Source organism: Pristiophorus japonicus, chromosome 5 (genome assembly GCF_044704955.1).
Source record: "Pristiophorus japonicus isolate sPriJap1 chromosome 5, sPriJap1.hap1, whole genome shotgun sequence".
NCBI lineage: Eukaryota > Metazoa > Chordata > Chondrichthyes > Pristiophoridae > Pristiophorus > Pristiophorus japonicus.
Window position 1 is genome coordinate 105,109,131 of NC_091981.1, and position 19,764 is coordinate 105,128,894.

The following is a 19,764-nucleotide window of genomic DNA, read 5'->3' on the forward strand; positions in this document are numbered from 1 at the left end:
TGTCATGCGCAATTTTCTAACCTAAACGAATGGTTCCTGAGTCTAGAGAACTTTGGAAGATTATAGTTGGGGCATCTGCAGTGTGCTCACCTACTTCCTTTAAACCCTGAGATGGAAACCATCTGGTCCTGGGAATTTGTCACTCATGCCATTATTTTTGTCATTACTGTTATTTTACTTCCGTTAATTTTACTGAGTCCCTGATCCTGATTTAGTATTAGTTTCCTTGGGATTTTTGGCATGCTATCCTCTTCCTCTACTGTAAAATACTGATGCAAAGTAATTATTCAACATGTGCTCGATTTCTTTATTATCTTTGCTTACTATTTGTTTTGTGATCCTTTGCTGTCCTTTGTATCTTTCCCATTCGCCAGGATCTGTGCTTTTTTTTTGCATTTTTGTATGCTTTTTCTTGTAGTTTTGTGCTGTTCCTTACCTCTTTAGTAGTCCATGGCTGTTTTTTTTTGGCCAAGTAGAGCTCTTGCCTCTCAGGGTTATAAACTGTCTGTCTTCTGTACATTTATATAATTTTAAAAATTTGAAAGATTAAGCAGCAACAAAACAGTTAATCATTTGGATCAAAAAGATAGTAACTGCTTTTGTTTAGTTCTGAATGCTACAGTAGTCTTGGCATTTTTTTTCTACTTGGAGGCATATTTGAATTGTCTTAGTTTTACTTGCTGCTTCGAACTATTTAGTGGCCTTTTGAGATTGGAGTTTTCTGTGCCATTTGATGTTTTCTTGAATAATTAGGATGTTCCTTGAGGAATGGCTGTGTAAAGCTCATAATTGGTGAAACATAGTATACTGTGGATCAGTGTTATCCAACAGAAATTGTTGACGAGCCACAGTCTGACACTGTTTTAGCTACGTGCACTAATCTTAGTAGAAAATGCCTTATTGACATAATACAGGAGAAATAGTTTGCATATATATATTTAATAAGCAAACATCTGCCACCATTCAATAACCAAGGAAGTAAAGCACTCAGTGATCAAAGAACACTTGCACACTTTGCTTTACATCTTACTGTTTTATCAGCAAACACGCAAAAAGGTTAAAGTGTGAATATACGTATTGAGATCACAAGCCCAATGGCAGTGTCTAGTACTCATTTTTTATTTATTAATCAGACATATAATTAGCCACATCTGAATTCCTATGTGGCTAGTGGCTAACGAATTGGACAACATTGCTGTAGATCAGAGAAGGAGGTGAAAAGATCCCCTGGTATGGTTCTGGGACAGAAGCATGTAAATGTCTGCCACTGGAAATAGAACATTAGAGAATTAATTTCTGCAGCTAGAGAGGAAAGACAATTCATTGCCCCTGTTTAACCGCTTCCTTATTCATCCCCCATCACACATTTTATGGCTTAGATACCAAATGTGATTTTTGTTTTTCATTGATGTTGCATGTGGGTGGAAATTCAACATGGTCAGGTGTAAAATACTGCAAATCAGAAGAAAAACTGGAAACATAAGTAAGCAATGAATAATGTTGAAATACCTAACACAGCTGAAAGCGATGTTGAGGGTCTTAGTATCTGTGGCAAATAAAGTTTACTATCACTGCAGTGCAGCAATTGATAATGCAGTCAGAATGCTGCACTAAACAGCCATGAATACAATTAGGAAGAAATCCTGCAAAATGTATAGTGCTCTAGTCAGACCACATTTTGTATGCTGCACCTGGTTCTGGTCACTGAGACACAAGGAACATATTCAATATCTGGAGGTCGTACAGAGTAGAGCAATGAGGTTGCTCCCTAGTGTCAAGGGGATTTATGAGAAAAGACTGCTTAAAATTTAGGCTTTTCATCCTTAAAATGAGGTGACCATGAAATGGAGGTATATAAGATAGGATAGTATATAGGATGGAGAAGATAAATTTTGAAAATTAAAAAACTAAGCCAAGAGTAGGGCAAGGGAGTATAGGTTCTAACTAATTAAAAGGCAATTTAAGATTGATGTCAGCAAGTTCCTTTTCTCCAAGAATGATGAATTATATTGAATATACAACACATAAACAGGCCATTCGGCCTAACCCATCCATGCCAGCGATCATACTCGCCTTGAGCCTCTTCCCATCCTTCCTCATCTAACTCTATCAGCATAACCCTCTATTCCTTTCTCCCTCATATGCCTATCTAGCTTCCCCTTAAATGCATCTATACTATTTGCCTGAACTACTCCCTGTGCTAGTAATAAACTCAGGAATTCTGCCTCTGGGTAGAGTGGTGGAAGCAAAATCTCTGGAAGCATTTACGAAACAATTTGATGCTGCGATGGTGAGACTGTAGGGGCTATATAAATGCTGTTGTTGTTGATGTCTTATTGAATGGATTAGCTAAAATTGGGTCAATGTCTCTCCTTGTCTAGATTTATCTTCAATTGATCTTCAATTCATGGTAAATACATAGACTGAATAAGCCTGAATAATGTATATATTAAATACTGCCAGGGACACATTGTGTCTTTCACACAATGCAGATAATACATAGCATAGTGCATATTTTTGAATTGATTTCTTCTCCTGAATACAGAAAGGGATGACTTTTTTGTGGATGCTATATTTGCTTTCGCTATGCAACATATCATATGTATCAGTATTCCCAAAAAGCTTTATTAACTACAGTTCTTATTGGGCCTATCTCAAATTATAGCTGCACCTGGTACCATTGTAAGCATGGTGTCCTGGAATAAATAGCATGCAGTTGTACTGATTTATTTACATTCATGCATGTCTAGCTAATTTCTGTTTCGAAATATATTTGACAATTTTAAATTTTATTCATTAACTTTCAGTAAGGCAAAAATATATTTGTTTAAAAACCGAATTAATCACCAGTATGTTCTTTGAAATCATCTTTTTGGTGGGAAAACATACCTGAAGTTACAGCATATGCAACACAAATATTGAGAATGCTTAATTTATTTTAATTTTTTTGTGGATAGGTTGGTTGGAGCACTGCTCGTGATTACTATACATTTCTATGGTCTCAAGTACCAGAAAATTATGTGGTAGGAATTTCATTTAGTCGTGTCATAGTTTTCCAAGGTAAGCAAACTCAACTGCTTGTTTGACAGAATTCATAGCTGAGATTTTTTTAAATAATGTAATTGTGTAGTATGAATGTTGGTCAAAGGAAAAATACTGCGGATGCTGGAAATCTGAAATCTAAATAGCAAATGCCGGAAATACTCAGCAGGTCAACAGCATCTGTGGAGATCAACTTTGGTTATCTGTGTCACCAATGCGTTCTTTGAATGTTTCGGTGCCATTAACTACTGCTTTAGTGTACCAACAATTAATGGATTAGACTAATTGTTTTGTGAATGCGTGTTATACAATTATTTTCCTTGATTTGCAGCTGTGAAATTAATAAATTTAAATTAATAGCTAAGATTAACACTTTATAAAATTAAGTGAATTGGGGTATTTTTGTTGAATTTCTTTAAAGTTGAGAAATGTGTTTATTTAAAAAATTGTAAATCTTGTAACAGGTTATTATCTTCCAAATGATGATGGAGAATTTTATCAGTTCTGTTATGTAACGCACAAGGGAGAAATCCGAGGAGCCAGCACACCTTTTCAGTTCCGTGTGCCGTCTCCCACAGATGATTTGCTTACCATGGAAGATGATACAAACTCTGACATGCTGGTGGTGACAACAAAAACAAGTTTTCTTGAGGTATGTTATCTCCAATTTTATTTTTCTTTAAATGATTAAAATAAAGCATCAGCAACTAAGTGTGCAGAATGCATTTAGATTTATTTGTCAATTGATATTTTATTAAATATAAATAAGTTACAAGATTTCGAACACTTAATAATATACATGGCACATAGGCTGTGAATCCATCGTAATATCCACTTTTTGAGAACTACCATTCAAATCTTCTGATTCTTTTAATATTGCAGCGGCCCTCAAATCTACCACCAAGCTCATGGTCTACAGGGCTGTAGTAATATCCGCCCTCCTGTATGGATCTGAGGCATGGACGATGTATAGAAGGCATCTCAAGTCGCTGGAGATACATCACCAACGATGTCTCCGCAAGATCCTGCAAATCCCCTGGGAGGACAAGCGCACCAACATCAGTGTCCTCGTCCAGGCTAACATCCCCAGTATTGAAGTACTGACCACACTTGATCAGCTTCGCTGGGCAGGCCACCTAGTTCGCGTGCCAGATACGAGACTCCCTAAGCAAATGCTTTATGCGGAGCTCCTTCATGGTAAACGAGCCAAAGGTGGGCAGCGGAAGCGTTAAAAGGATACCCTCAAAGCCTCCCTGGTAAAATGCGACATCACCACTGACACCTGGGAGACCCTGGCCGAAGACCGCCCGAGGTGGAGAAAGTGCATTTAGGAGGGCGTTGAACTCTTCAAGTCTCAACGCAAAGAGCGTGAAGAGGTCAAGCGCAGACAGCGGAAGGAGCGCGTGGCAAACCAGCCCCACCCACCCCTTCCCTCGACGAATGTCTGTCCCACCTGTAACAGGGTCTGTGGCTTTCGTATTGGACTGTTCAGCCACCAAAGAACTCACTTTGGGAGTGGAAGTAAGTCTTCCTCGATTCCGAGGGACTGCCTATGATGATGATGATGATGAGAGTATAACACTGACGTTGGTGCCTCTATCCTCCCAGTGGATTTGCAGGATCTTGTGGAGACAGTGTTGATGGTATTTATCCAGCGCTTTGAGGATTGAGCAAATCCACTGGGAGGATAGACGCACCAACGTTAGTGTTCTCGATCATGCCAACATCCCCAGCATCGAAGCACTGACCACACTCAACCACCTCTGTTGGGCGGGCCACATCGTCCGCATGCCCGACACGAGACTCCCAAAGCAAGCGTTCTACTCGGACCTCCTACACAGCAAGAGAGCCCCAGGTTAGCAGAGGAAATGTTTCAAGGACACCCTCAAAGCCTCCTTGATAAAGTGCAACATCCCCACAGGCACCTGGAAATCCCTGGCACAAGACTGCCCTAAGTGGAGGAAGAGCATCTGGGAGGGCACTGAGCACCTCGAGTCTCGTCGCTGAGAGCATGCAGAAACCAAGCGCAGACAACGGAAGGAGCGTGCGACAAACCAAACTCCCCACCCACCCTTTCCTTCAACGACTGTCTGTCCCACCTGTGATAGAGACTGTATTTCCCGTATCGGACTGTACAGTCACCTGAGAACTCAATTTTAGAATGGAAGCAAGTCTTCCTCGATTTCGAGAGACTGCTTATGATGATGAGAGTCTAACAAGTTGAAAGTCCGCTCCACCAAGTCTTAAACCCCCATCCTGTCACTATTCTTGGAACTAGAACATAAGAACATAAGAATTAGGAACAGGAGTAGGCCATATAGCCCCTCGAGCCTGCTCCGCCATTTAAAAAGATCATGGCTGATCTGGCCGTGGACTCAGCTCCACTTAGCCGCCCGCTCCCCATAACCCTTAATTCCCTTATTGGTTAAAAATCTATCTATCTGTGATTTGAATACATTCAATGAGCTAGCCTCAACTGCTTCCCTGGGCAGAGAATTCCACTGATTCACAACCCTCTGGGAGAAGAAATTCCTTCGCAACTCGGTTTTAAATTGGCTCCCCCGTATTTTGAGGCTGTGCCCCCTGGTTCTAGTCTCCCCGACTAGTGGAAACAACCTCTCTGCCTCTATCTTGTCTATCCCTTTCATTATTTTAAATGTTTCCATAAGATCACCCCTCATTCTTCTGAACTCCAACGAGTAAAGACCCAGTCTATTCAATCTATCATCATAAGGTAACCCCCTCTTCCCCGGAATCAGCCTAGTGAATCGTCTCTGTACCCCCTCCAACGCTAGTATATCCTTCCTTAAGTAAGGTGACCAAAACTGCACGCAGTACTCCAGGTGCGGCCTCACCAATACCCTGTACAGTTGCAGCAGGACCTCCCTGCTTTTGTACTCCATCCCTCTTGCAATGAAGGCCAACATTCCATTCGCCTTCCTGATTACCTGCTTTAACTGCAAACTAACTTTTTGGGATTCATGCACAAGAACCCCCAGGTCCCTCTGCACCGCAGCATGTTGTAATTTCTCCCCATTCAAATAATATTCCCTTTTACTGTTTTTTTTTTCCAAGGTGGATGACCTCACATTTTCCGACATTGTATTCCATCTGCCAAACCTTAGCCCATTCGCTTAACCTATCTAAATCTCTTTGCAGCCTCTCTGTGTCCTCCCCACTAATCTTTGTGTCATCTGCAAATTTTGTTACACTACACTCTGTCCCCTCCTCCAGGTCATCTATGTATATTGTAAACAGTTGTGGTCCCAGCACCGATCCCTGTGGCACACCACTAACCACCAATTTCCAACCTGAAAAAGACCCATTTATCCCGACTCTCTGCTTTCTGTTAGCCAGCCAATTCTCTATCCATGCTAATACATTTCCGCTGACTCCGCGTACCTTTATCTTCTGCAGTAACCTTTTGTGTGGCACCTTATCGAATGCCTTTTGGAAATCTAAATACACCACATTCAAATCGGTACACCTCTATCCACCATGCTCGTTATATCCTCAAAGAATTCCAGTAAATTAGTTAAACATGATTTCCCCTTCATGAATCCATGTTGCGTCTGCTTGATTGCACTATTCCTATTTAGATGTCCCGCTATTTCTTCCTTAATGATAGCTTCAAGCATTTTCCCCACTAGAGATGTTAAACTAACCGGCCTATAGTTACCTGCCTTTTGTCTGCCCCGTTTTTTAAAACAGAGGCGTTACATTAGCTGCTTTCCAATCCACTGGTACCTCCCCAGAGTCCAGAGAATTTTGGTAGATTATAACGAATGCATCTGCTATAACTTCCGCCATCTCTTTTAATACCCTGGGATGCCTTGAGTCCCATTAGCCTGTCCAGCACTACCTCCCTAGTGATAGTGATTGTCTCAAGGTCCTCCCTTCCCACATTCCCGTGACCAGCAATTTTTGGCATGGTTTTTGTGTCTTCCACTGAAGACCGAAGCAAAATAATTGTTTAAGGTCTCAGCCATTTCTACATTTCCCATTATTAAATCCCCCTTCTCATCTTCTAAGGGACCAACATTTACTTTAATCACTCTTTTCCATTTTATATATCGGTAAAAGCTTTTACTATCTGTTTTAATGTTTTGTACAAGTTTACTTTCGTAATCTATCTTTCCTTTCTTTGTTGCTTTCTTAGTCATACTTTGCTGTCGTTTAAAATTTTCCCAATCTTCTAGTTTCCCACTAACCTTGGCCACCTTATACGCATTGGTTTTTAATTTGATACTCTCCTTTATTTCCTTGGTTATCCACGGCTGGTTATCCCTTCTCTTACCGCTCTTCTTTTTCACTGGAATATATTTTTGTTGAGCACTATGAAAGAGCTCCTTAAAAGTCCTCCACTCTTCCTCAATTGTGTCACCGTTTAGTCTATGTTCCCAGTCTACTTTAGCTAACTCAGCCCTCATCCCACTGTAGTCCCCTTTGTTTAAGCATAGTATGCTCGTTTGAGACACTACTTCCTCACCCTCAATCTGTATTACAAATTCAACCATACTGTGATCACTCATTCTGAGAGGATCTTTTACGAGGAGATCGTTTATTATTCCTGTCTCATTACACAGGACCAGATCTAAGATAGCTTGCTCTCTTGTAGGTTCTGTAACATACTGTTCTAAGAAACAATCCCGTATGCATTCTATGAATTCCTCCTCCAGGCTACCCCGTGCGATTTGATTTGACCAATCGATATGTAGGTTAAAATCCCCCATGATTACTGCCATTCCTTTTTCACATACCAACTCATTGGTATTCATCTTTAAACACACTACATCACTCGAGCAGTTGTGCACTTGTAGCTTTTAAAGTTGCCACTGGATTTAAATTCAACCCTTTCCACTTTTGCACTGATATTATAAAGTATTTCTACGAGTCAGTCAGGAGCTGCTCATTTTTAAAAAATTAAGTTCCCTCAGTGGCCTATTGGGCAAGACATCATCTAGTGATCTCTGTTGGGAGACAGTTGGTTTATTACAGTTCACTTCAGCATCCCTGGGTTTGGGGGAGGGCAGAATTTCAGATTTCTGCTCCAGAACATGACCCAGTCATCCCAGCTGGAATGTATATGAATAGATCTTGGGTGAAAAAAGGATCATATTCATCGAAAATGTCCTTAGTGTCTTAAGTTCACAGATGTGTTAAAAAGACAAGCCTGAAAGCTCTGTGCCTCAATGCGAGGAGTATTCGGAATAAGGTGGACGAATTAACTGCGCAGACAGCATTTAACGGATATGATGTAATTGGCATCACGGAGATATGGTTCCAGGGTGACCAAGGATGGGAACTCAACATCCAAGGGTATTCAACATTTAGGAAGGATAGGCAGAGAGGAAAAGGAGGCAGGGTGGTGTTGTTGGTTAAAGAGGAAATTAATGCAATAGTAAGGAGGGACATTAGCCTGGATGATGTGGAATCGATATGGGTGGAGCTGCGGAATACCAAAGGGCAGAAAACGCTAGTGGGAGTTGTGTACAGACCACCAAACAGTAGTAGTGAGGTTGGGAACAGCATCAAACAAGAAATAAGGGATGTGTGCAATAAAGGTACAGCAGTTATCATGGGTGACTTTAATCTACATATTGATTAGGCTAACCAAAACTGGTAGCAATGCGATGGAGGAGGATTTCCTCCAGTGTATTAGGGATGGTTTTCAAAACCAATATGTCGAGGAACCAACGAGAGAGCTGGCCATCCTAGACTGGGTGATGTGTAATGAGAAGGGACTAATTAGCAATCTTGTTGTGCAAGGCCCCTTGGGGAAGAGTGACCATAATATGGTAGAATTCTTTATTAAGATGGAGAGTGACACAGTTAATTCGGAAACTAGGGTCCTGAACTTAAGGAAAGGTAACTTCGACGGTATGAGGCGTGAATTGGCTAGAATAGACTGGCAAAGGATACTTAAAGGGTTGATGTTGGATAAGCAATGGCAAACATTTAAAGATCACATGGATGAACTTTAGCAATTGTACATCCCTGTCTGGAGTAAAAATAAAATGGGGAAGGTGGCTCAACCGTGGCTAACAAGGGAAATTAAGGATAGTGTTAAATCCAAGCCAGAGGCATATAAATTGGCTAGAAAAAGCAACAAACCTGAGGACTGGGAGAAATTTAGAATTCAACAGAGGAGGACTAACGGATTAATTAAGAGGGGGAAAATAGAGTGCGAGAGGAAGCTTGCAGGGAACATAAAAGCTGACTGCAAAAACTTATATAAATATGTGAAGAGAAAAGATTAGTGAAGACAAACGTAGGACCCTTGCAGTCAGATTCAGGTGAATTTATAATGGGTAACAAAGAAATGGCAGACCAATTGAACAAATACTTCGGTTCTGTCTTCATGAGGGAAGACACAAATAACCTTCCGAATGTACTAGGGGACAGTGGGTCTAGTGAGAAGGAGGAACTGAAGGATATCCTTATTAGGCGGGAAATTATGTTAGGGAAATTGATGGGATTGAAGGCCGATAAATCCCCGCCTGCATCCCAGAGTACTTAACGAAGTGGCCCTAGAAATAGTGGATGCATTGGTGATCATTTTCCAACAGACTATTGACTCTGGATCAGTTCCTATGGACTGGAGGGTAGCTAATGTAACACCACTTTTTAAAAAAGGAGGGAGAGAGAAGGTGGGTAATTATAAACCGGTTAGCCTGACATCAGTCGTGGGGAAAATGTTGGAATCAATCACTAAGGATGAAATAGCAGCACATTTGGAAAGCAGTGACAGGATCGGTCCAAATCAGCATGGATTTATGAAAGGGAAATCATGCTTGACGAATCTTCTGGAATTTTTTGAGGATGTAACTAGCAGAGTGGACAAGGGAGAACCAGTGGATGTTGTGTATTTGGACTTTCAAAAGACTTTTGACAAGGTCCCACGCAAGAGATTGGTGTGCAAAATCAAAGCGCATGGTATTGGGGGTAATGTACTGACGTGGATAGAGAACTGGTTGGCAGACAGGAAGCAGAGAGTCAGGATAAACGGGTCCTTTTCAGAATGGCAGGCAGTGACTAGTGGAGTGCCGCAGGGCTCAGTGCTGGGACCCCAGCTCTTTACAATATACATCAATGATTTGGATGAAGGAATTGAGTGTAATATCTCCAAGTTTGCAGATGACGCTAAACTGGGTGGCGGTGTGAGCTGTGAGGAGGATGCTAAGAGGCTGCAGGGTGACTTGGACAGGTTAGGTGAATGGCCAAATGCATGGCAGATACAGTATAATGTGGATAAATGTGAGATTATCCACTTTGGAAGCAAAAACATGAAGGCAGAATATTATCTGAATGGCGACAGATTAGGAAAAGGGGAGGTGCAACGAGACCTGGGTGTCATGGTTCATCAGTCATTGAAAGTTGGCATGCCGGTACAGCAGGCGGTGAAGAAGGCAAATGGTATGTTGGCCTTCATAGCTAGGGGATTTGAGTATAGGAGCAGGGAGGTCTTACTGCAGTTGCACAGGGCCTTAGTGAGGCCTCACCTGGAATATTGTGTTCAGTTTTGGTCTCCTAATCTGAGGAAGGACGTTCTTGCTATTGAGGGAGTGCAGCGAAGGTTCACCAGACTTATTCCAGGGATGGCTGCACTGTCATATGAGGAGAGACTGGATCAACTGGGCTTTTATTCACTGAAGTTTAGAAGGATGAGAGGGGATCTGATAGAAACATATCAGATTCTGACGGGACTGGACAGGTTAGATGCGGGAAGAATGTTCCCGATGTTGGGGAAGTCCAGAACCAGGGTACATAGTCTTAGGATAAGAGGTAAGCCATTTAGGACTGAGATGAGGAGAAACTTCTTCACTCAGAGAGATGTTAACCTATGGAATTCCCTACCGCAGAGAGTTGTTGATGCGAGTTCATTGGATATATTCAAGAGGGAGTTAGATATGGCCCTTACGGCTAAAGGGATCAAGGCGTATGGAGAGAAAGCAGGAAAGGGGTACTGGGAATGTGATCAGCCATGATCTTATTGAATGGCGGTGCAGGCTTGAAGGGCCGAATGGCCTACTCCCGCACCTATTTTCTGTGTTTCTAAGAAGGGGTACCTGTATCCCAGAAGCAAATACCACGAATGCTCAAGTTTTGATGAAAGGTCATCCACCTGAAACCTTAACTCGATTACTCACTCCTCAGATGCTGCCTGACCTGCCAAGTGTTACATAGAAACATAGAAAATAGGTGCAGGGGTAGGCCATTCAGCCCTTCGAGCCTGCACCGCCATTCAATAAGATCATGGCTGATCATTCCTTTAGTACCCCTTTCCCGCCTTTTCTCCATACCTCTTGATCCCCTTAACCGTAAGGGCCATATCTAACTCCCTCTTGAATATAACCAATGAACTGGCATCAGCAACTCACTGCGGCAGGAGATTCCACAGGTTAACAACTCTGAGTGAAGCAGTTTCTCCTCATCTCAGTCCTAAATGGCCTACCCCTTATCCTAAGACTATGTCCCCTGGTTCTGGACTTCCCCAACATCTGGAGCATTCTTCCCGCATCTAACTTGTCCAGTCCCGTCAGAATCTTGTACATTTCTATGAGATCCCCTCTCATCCTTCTAAACTCCAGTGAATACAGGCTCTGTTGGTCCAGTCTCTCCTCATATGACAGTCCAGCCATCCCTGGAATCAGTCTGGTGAACCTTTGCTGCACTCCCTCAATAGCAAGAACGTCCTTTCTCGGACTAGGAGACCAAAACTGAACACAATATTCCAGGTGAGGCCTCACAAAGGCCCTGGACAACTGCATTAAGACCTCCCTGCTCCTATACTCAAATCCCCTAGCTATGAAGGCCAACATACCATTTGCCACCTTTACCGCCTGCTGTACCTGCGTGCTCACTTTCAGTGACTGATGAACCATGACACCCAGGTCTCGTTGCACCTCCCCTTTTCCTAATCTGCCGCCATTCAGATAATATTCTGCCTTTGTGTTTTTGCCCCCAAAATGGATAACCTCACATTTATCCAATTATACTGCATCTGTCATGCATTTGCCCACTCGCCTAACCTGTCCAAGTCACCCTGCAGCCTCTTCGTGTCATCTGCAAACTTGGGAGATATTACACTCAATTCCCAGCACTGAGCCCTGCGACACTCCACTAGTCACTGCCTGCCATTCTGGAAAGGACCTGTTTATCCCGACTCTCTGCTTCCTGTCTGCCAACCAGTTCTCTAACCACGTCAGTACATTACCCCCAACGCTTTGATTTTGCACACCAATCTCTTGTACAGCACCTTGTCAAAAGCCTTTTGAAAGTCCAAATACACCACATCCACTGGTTCTCCCTTGTCCACTCTGCTAGTTACATGGAAGTTCACTGTGTAAAAATCCTAAACAGCAGTAAATCTCTTTATTGATTATAGCTTATGTTGAGTAACATTGCACTGTGCTCCATCAAAACATCTTGTTTTTAAAAAATCCAAGCTCAAAATATTTAACACATACAGCTTTGCATCTTTGAACGTTAATGACATAATGCTGGTCATGCTGTTTACTGCACTCTCAGCTGAGTTTTATCTTGAGTACAATGCAAATTTCATCTTCAATGTAGAGCAATTGTCCATTTGATTTAGTGATCTGAAGACTTATTTTAACTATAGAAAAAAATTGGTTGTGGTGACTGTCAATTTGGCTCTGTTCAGAACATTTACTGTTGCTCCTTACAACACTTATTCTTAGTCATCAAATTGTTTAAGTACCCCAGTTGCAGATAGTAATTCCATTCCCTCCTGACCGGGAAGATAGCCAGATCGATTCCTGGTCTATACTTAATAAGCTGGTCTCTGCTGCGGTGGAGATGGGGGTGTTTTCCAGCATTTTTTTTTTGGCGGGGAGTGCGGGATTCTTTTTCTCTCAATCTTTCAGCCATCAAAATAGGGTGATACCAACTCTTCTGAAGACTTATCAGTGAAAAGTGGACCACAGAGACTCAGATTCACGTCCCTAATTAGGCTTAGTTAAGTGAGTTCAGCTGAGGCAGCTGTAGCGTACTATAGTTGATCCAGTGTTAAGGAGACAAAAATTTGACAAGATTTCCTGCTTTTGATTGCTGTTAGATGAAGACCAGATCAAACTTGGAAGCTCCTGCAGTTGAATAATTTGACAACACTTATTGTCAATGCTGCTGCACAAATATCATACAGGGTGAGCTATCAGAGGATGGCCAGTGCTTGCAGAACTATATATAATAAGCAATCAACACCAAACCATCAGCGGGGGAGAAAATTGACAATATTTTTTTAAAGGATATTGCCACCATCCTACAAATGGGGGAGAAGATAGTTATCTGGAAATAGCATTGCTTTAAGCAATAGCTTGGTAAAATTACATTTTGAGATCTTGTTCTGATGTACACCATTTACCTAACCACCTGTTATCTACATTTTCAAAAAGTTTCATAAAGCGCCGTTTTATTCGTCTGATGCTGTCATACCATAGCATTAGCCCACTGAAGCCAATCTTAGCCAGCTTAGTACAGTCGACTTTTCCTCAGCTTCCAATTAACACCAGCTGTTGGTTTAATGTCATGCATCCTTTCCAGTGGCATGACCATAATTGCTATCTGATGTTTTGTGACATCGTGTGGCTTTTAAAAGTATGAAACCTGCTTCAAGTTCATCAAAAGGACTTCAAGCAACTGCAGTATTTACTGTAAGATTTTGCTGGCTATGAGGAAACCTGAGCTTTATTTCTGCAAGCACAGACATCAATTTTGTCAGTATCCTTACTAACCCAAAAAGCTCTATCATGGGCCTGATATCTATTGATGAATTAACTCCCAGGGTTTTAATTCACTTTTATGTTCGGGACAACTGCAAAATTTATGTGGGAGCTTTTTCCCCTTTGTACATTTCTGCCCTCTCTTGAAGACAGGGACTTGTGCTGAGTATGGTTCTCTTGGGTGCTGACAACCCTACAGTACCTCATACAACTGACTATTTTTTGCTGTGACCTTAAACAGTGAATACGATATCCAATTGCAGAAGGTATCACGGAAAAATTCAAATCTCTCTTCCAACATTCGCATTGGTATTATGCAAGAAATGTGTCCACAGCAGCTTAGTGAGATTCTGGACAGGCATAGCTTGGTAGTCAGGTACATAAAGAGGCTGGCCCACTGTCTCATTGCTGTGCAAATTTTGGCATTAAAACCTTGCGGGGGGGGGGGGGGGGTCTCTGCTTAAGAATGTATTAGCTATCCTCAGTAGTAATGCGGGCCAATCTCATAAATGGATACTTTATACTGAACTAGCATGGTTTACTTTCAATTAACAGAGCTAACTGGAGATGGACCACATGGCACCCATTCAGAACAAGAGATTCGCAAAGCTCTGTTGTAGGGCATCATCTGTGGACAGCCTATCTCTGTACATCTCTTTTCACCAACTCCAACCCCTCCCATAATCTTCATAGCTAAGGCACTGCACGCAATTCAGGTGGAAATAATATTTGTTTTTAACCCGTTATTGACCAAGGAATACTTGGTTTTGAGCCTGTTTTAGAATCCGCTGAGTTCGATCGAGACCAGAGATGATACAGTAACAGTTGATAGTACCTGTGGAGGTCGACTGACTCTGCATGTATTAGAACCAGCACTGCGGGATATTGTTATGTTGTTTGTTGCATGTATTAGTAAAAACATGGTAAGAAAATAGTTCACAAGAAATGATTCTTGATGTTAACCAAGAAATGTCAAAAGATGCGGTCATTTGATTTTTAGCCCTATTGTAAAGTTTGCTGCAACTGACATAGCATTTTTTATTCAATGCATCTATTAGTGTTAAAATTTAGCAGTATTATAAATTAGTCTCTTAATTTATAGCTGTTTTCTGTATATTCAGCAAAAGATTGAAATGCTGCTGAAAGAAAAGGACGAGCTGTTGAAAGCTAAAACTGCACTTGAAGAGGAAGCTGTCGAATTATGTGAGCGCATGGAAAAGTTTGAAAAAGAAATTCATCATGAGAAAGAAGTCTGTGTTCAAATAAAAAAGGATTACAAGGTATGAATTTCAAATAGATTTTTGAGTTCTAATGGTGTGTTTGTTGCAATTAGAATATGGGGAAAGTCTATGGGCTAGAATTTCCCCAAAGCCCGCCAGCGCCTGATTGCCGCCCAAAATACCGCTAAAGCTGGGAAGATAATCGCCGGCTTAAACTTCACGAAAAATAAATTTAAAATCCGCCCAGCGAAAAATATGGGCCTTGCACCCGCAATCTGGGTGGGAAAGTGCAATTTCGCCGAGATTGGACGATGCCTAAAGAAAATGGAGGAAAAATTTAAAAATCTATAAAAATTTACACCGAGGCTGCGGGTTGGGCCTAACACCAAAAAAAGAATTAAAATAATTTTTTTTAAAAACCTAACTAAAAAAATCCCCAAAACATTCCCAAGACATTTTAAAATTAAATCTCACCAACAAATTTTGAAAATAAATAGTAAAAAACCAATCGCTTACCCTTTTCTTGCAGACCAACTTACCTACCACCCAGCTCTGCTAATACTCGTGGGTGGTTAAACATTTAAAAAAATATATTTACCGACAGCTCCCCACTCAGCCAAAGATCGCGCCTGGGCAGCCTGTGGACGTTGCACGCTGGCGGTCCTCTTCCCAGTGTTACTTTGAAACCACCGGCGTGCCTCAGATAGGGAATTTTTCACCAACCCGGTTCTTGCCCAAAACGGCCAATACTGCTGAGAAACCGGGTGGCGATGGAGTGCAAATTCTAGCCCTATGAGGTTTATTTTTTACTTAATGTTCTTCCTCCATTTTCTATCTGAAAAACATGGTAATAGATATTTTTTGTTAACTCTCATAAAATACTGTTTCTTGTGAGCTGGATCCCCACCAGTTTATATTTACTTCTGACCTCAACAGCCTTGGTGAAGCTGATTACAGAGAAGGACGGAGTGGTTTTGTGGACTGCAATGGAGGTGGTGCTTTACACTGGCCTGGGAGTCGATCTGGATTTTCCCAACTCCAGAAAGCTTTCCAGCGGCCCAGTGTAGAGCAGTATGCAGATTTTAGTCTAATTTTGGGCTGGGTAGCTCTGGATGGAAACTTGGGTCAGTGCGAACCACAATTCTTCTTTGCAGTGAGCGACATTGCTCCGCAGCCACACAGCTGTCTGGAGGTCCTGCACAGGCTGCTTACTGGCTTCTTGTGGGAAATTTTGAATGGGCCGCGCAGCCTGTTAAAAGGTCCGTGCACCCAAAATAAAATGAGGGGAAACATTGGAGACAGGCAGGCAAGGAGAGTCTGGAGGTAACAAAGGCATGTGTTATGTCTTTAATAGTCTTATGAATGACTCCACGAGGTCTAGTATTGTACTTGAGCTGTTGTGACCTTAGTCCCATTTATTGTAACTCCAGAGTGAGGCACAAGCATGGTGGGCAGCCTTTTATACTGGACCCTACATACCTATGCAGGTGACCCTCAGATTTCCCACCATAGTGCCCTCTGGTGGCACACCTTATGTTTCTATGCAGTTAGTATACATGGTCTACATACATGACATCAGTTCCCCCCAAGTCTTGAATGCAAATTGACTCGTACATTGACGGTGACCTGAGCTTTGCTCTTCCTGGTTGACCATTGGAGGGTTGCTTCTAGCTTGGGTGGGTTAGTAGTGAGATTTGTTGCCAGTGAAGGTCCCAGTGGTTTCTGGTTGTGAATCCATGATGACTCCATTCCCCCCCCCCCCCCCCACACAGAGATCATGCTAATGGCCCGTTACATGCAAATTGCATTCAAGTTCATCACATGGGTTTTACATTTACATCTTGGATTACAATTGCGTTTCTTTTTGTGTGGTACATTTACATGATTAGTACAGGTACATCAGTACAGGTACACAAGGAGAGTCTAGTTCCAGCACGGCCGGATGAGATCTGGATCGTCTAGTGGCGACGCAGCGCCCCATGCTAGTGGTTCTGTGGGCGAGGTGAGCTTATTTTGCTCGAGTTGCCAGAGCTCAGGGCTCTGTCGGGCAGGCCCAAAGACAGCTGATGTGTCTGTGACCTCCCTGTCCTTTTCGTTTGCACAGTGTCGCTGCTGCTCCCTGGGAAGCGGTCTGAGCGAGTGAGCGTTTCGTCTGAGCAATGGTGGGGCTGCCTCGTTTTGTCTAGCAGTTCGCAGGTGATTGCTGACTCGCTTTCCTTGGGGGCACCGTTGTGAGCACTCTCTAGTTTGGGATCCTGGCTGGTCCAAGTCCCATTCGGAGGAGCAGTTGTGGGTGACCCTTCACTCTTGGGCATTGCCGTGGTGGCGAGTGGGTTTGTGGGCTGCGCCGTTTCCACCCGGGTGGTGGGCGGCGGTAGCCGACTACAAGCACAGGCACAGTTTACTGTTTCTGGCCCGTGGCGGTTCATGCCATCGGGTGCCTGCAATGTTAAACCGATCTGAGGCAGGGTATCGCTACTAGTGCGTCTGCTCTCCAGGGATCATTTACTCTGCGGCTTGTCTACTTCTGTCAGTTGTGGGGACAATTTATGATACATCGTTCTGGTCCCGGGGACACAGGCTACAGCATTAGGTAGCCCGCTGGACCTGTATACGACCGTTAGGTGTTCGCCCTCTACATTGGCTGATTGCAATTTGCACCCAACATCGCTCAACAACATTTTGCTTGTTACAGCTGGACTTTTACATTGGTTACCAATCTCAAGCAGTTCATTCAAAAATGACAGGTTGCTGGCCTCCTTTAAAATGGCCTTACTACTTTTACTCCAGTCATCTTCCGTGCGCGGAACCACATGTCGTTGCTCCATTAGCGCTGCACCTCGTGGTTTGGACGCCATCTTTTTCCTGTCCATAATATCGACTGCTGTAATCTTCTTGCCCAGGGATTCTGCCACTGAAGCTGGGAAGGTGCCCTCGGATCCAATCTTCCTCCCCAGGAGTCCTGCCACTGAAACCGGGATGCAGCCGTGATGAGCGATCTGTGCCTCGGGGGCTGCACGGATCTGCTCTCCGGTGCCTGGTCCAACCGAAGGTGAGGGACTTGCTCTGCTTCTGAGCACGGGGGTTGTCGATCGCTGGAGGGATGAAGTCTTACCAGTTTCAATGAATCTTCCCCATCCATCTTCTTCCAAGCAGTGTTGGTCCATCACCTGAAACAATCCACAATGGTAAATTGTGCACCGCGCCATCATGGGATACACTTACATCCGCACTACCAACAACTGATATCAGTTCCTTGGTGTAGGTATGCAGCTTTGCCTGAACCGGGACCAGCTTGGGTCGTTCAGCTTGATCGTTCCATAGCCTCTCAAAGGCTTCCTGGCTCATTACTGACTGACTCGTCCACTTCCATGAAGATTGGAATGCCATTTATCTCGACTTCCATTATCACTGGAGGACAATCTGTGGTGCAGGCATAATATACTCCATACACTTCTTCCTGGGACTGAGCTGCCTCTCTTGCCATCTCCTCATAATCCGCGCTGGATTCACAGCCATCTGCTAACTCCTCTTCCATGTGGTGAGTCACAGCTCTTTTGCACATTCACTGGAGATGGCCCTATATGCTGCAGCCTTTGCACACATAGTCTCTGAACCGACACTGATTAGCCCTGTGATTAGCTCCACAACATCAGCATGGTGCTACTCGACTTACGTTTGCATCCCTTGGCGGACTCTGAGTTAAAGGACTTGGGGGGCTGTACGCTCTGCCCTGGGCAGATTCACGTTCAACAGTTCTGCCTGTGAAAGGTGCCATTCTATTTACAGTACATGCCGGGTTTGAGTCCTGAGAGTGAGTCATGATCTGCTTGGAGCTGCAGCTTGAGGTCATGAACGCCTGGCTGATGCTGATGGCCTTCTGCAGAGTGACGGTGGTTTTGGCAGACAGTAGCGTGTGAAGAAGGGCCTCATGACCGATGCCAATTACGAAGACGTCCCGCAATGCATCGGCGAGGGATGCACCAAATTCATACGGCCCTGCCAGCCTCCTGAGGTCTGTAGCGTACTTCGCGATTTCCTGGCCCTCGGGGCAGTGGTGTGTATAAAATCGATGCCTGGCCGTGAGGATGCTCTTCGTTGGTTTGAGTTGGTCCCGAATTCGCACTTTCAGCTCCTCGTATGACTTGTCGTTGTTTTCTCTGGTGCAAACAAGTCCCTGACGAGGCCGTAGACAGCGGGCCCACAACTGGTCAATAGGATAGTTCTGCGCTTAACTACCAACATAGCCAGATCATTGCCTACCAGGTCGTTAATTACGAAATATTGGTCAAGCCGCTCCGTAAAGGCTTCCCAATCTTCACCCTCTGAGAACTTTTCTAATGCACCAACGTTAGTCATTTTTGCATGAAAGTTCATAATCTCGTCGCCAGTTGTTATGTCTTTAATACTCTTATGAATGACTCCACGAGGTCTAGTTTTGTACCTGAGCTGTTGTGACCTTAGTCCAGCGTGAGGCACAAGCATAGTGTGCAGCCTTTTATACTGGGCCCTGCACACCTATGCAGGCGACCCTCAGGTCTCCCACCGCAATGCCCTCTGGTGGCACACCTTATGTGACTATACAGTTACTATACAGTTACAGTGGTCTACATACATGACAGCAAGGATGAGGGTTACAGCAGCAGATGAGCTGAGGCAGGGCAGAGATAGGCGATGTTACGGAGGTGGAAGAACATGGGGTCGGAAAATCAGCTCGGGGTCAAATAGGTTGCGAACGGTCTGGTTCAGTCTCAGAC

At 43.4% G+C, this 19,764-nt stretch overlaps 1 protein-coding gene across 4 annotated transcripts in view; it reads left to right on the forward strand.

The window, feature by feature from the left end:
• The window catches only part of tax1bp1b (Tax1 (human T-cell leukemia virus type I) binding protein 1b), a 276,059-nt gene that overhangs the window by 93,121 nt on the left and 163,174 nt on the right, over positions 1 to 19,764 (forward strand). For all 4 annotated transcript variants that reach the window (XM_070880822.1, XM_070880819.1, XM_070880821.1 and 1 more), the window contains exons 3-5: positions 2,958 to 3,060; positions 3,507 to 3,694; positions 14,909 to 15,067. In XM_070880822.1, coding sequence (XP_070736923.1) covers positions 2,958 to 3,060; positions 3,507 to 3,694; positions 14,909 to 15,067 — 450 coding nt within the window. The remainder of the gene's footprint in view (positions 1 to 2,957; positions 3,061 to 3,506; positions 3,695 to 14,908; positions 15,068 to 19,764) is intronic.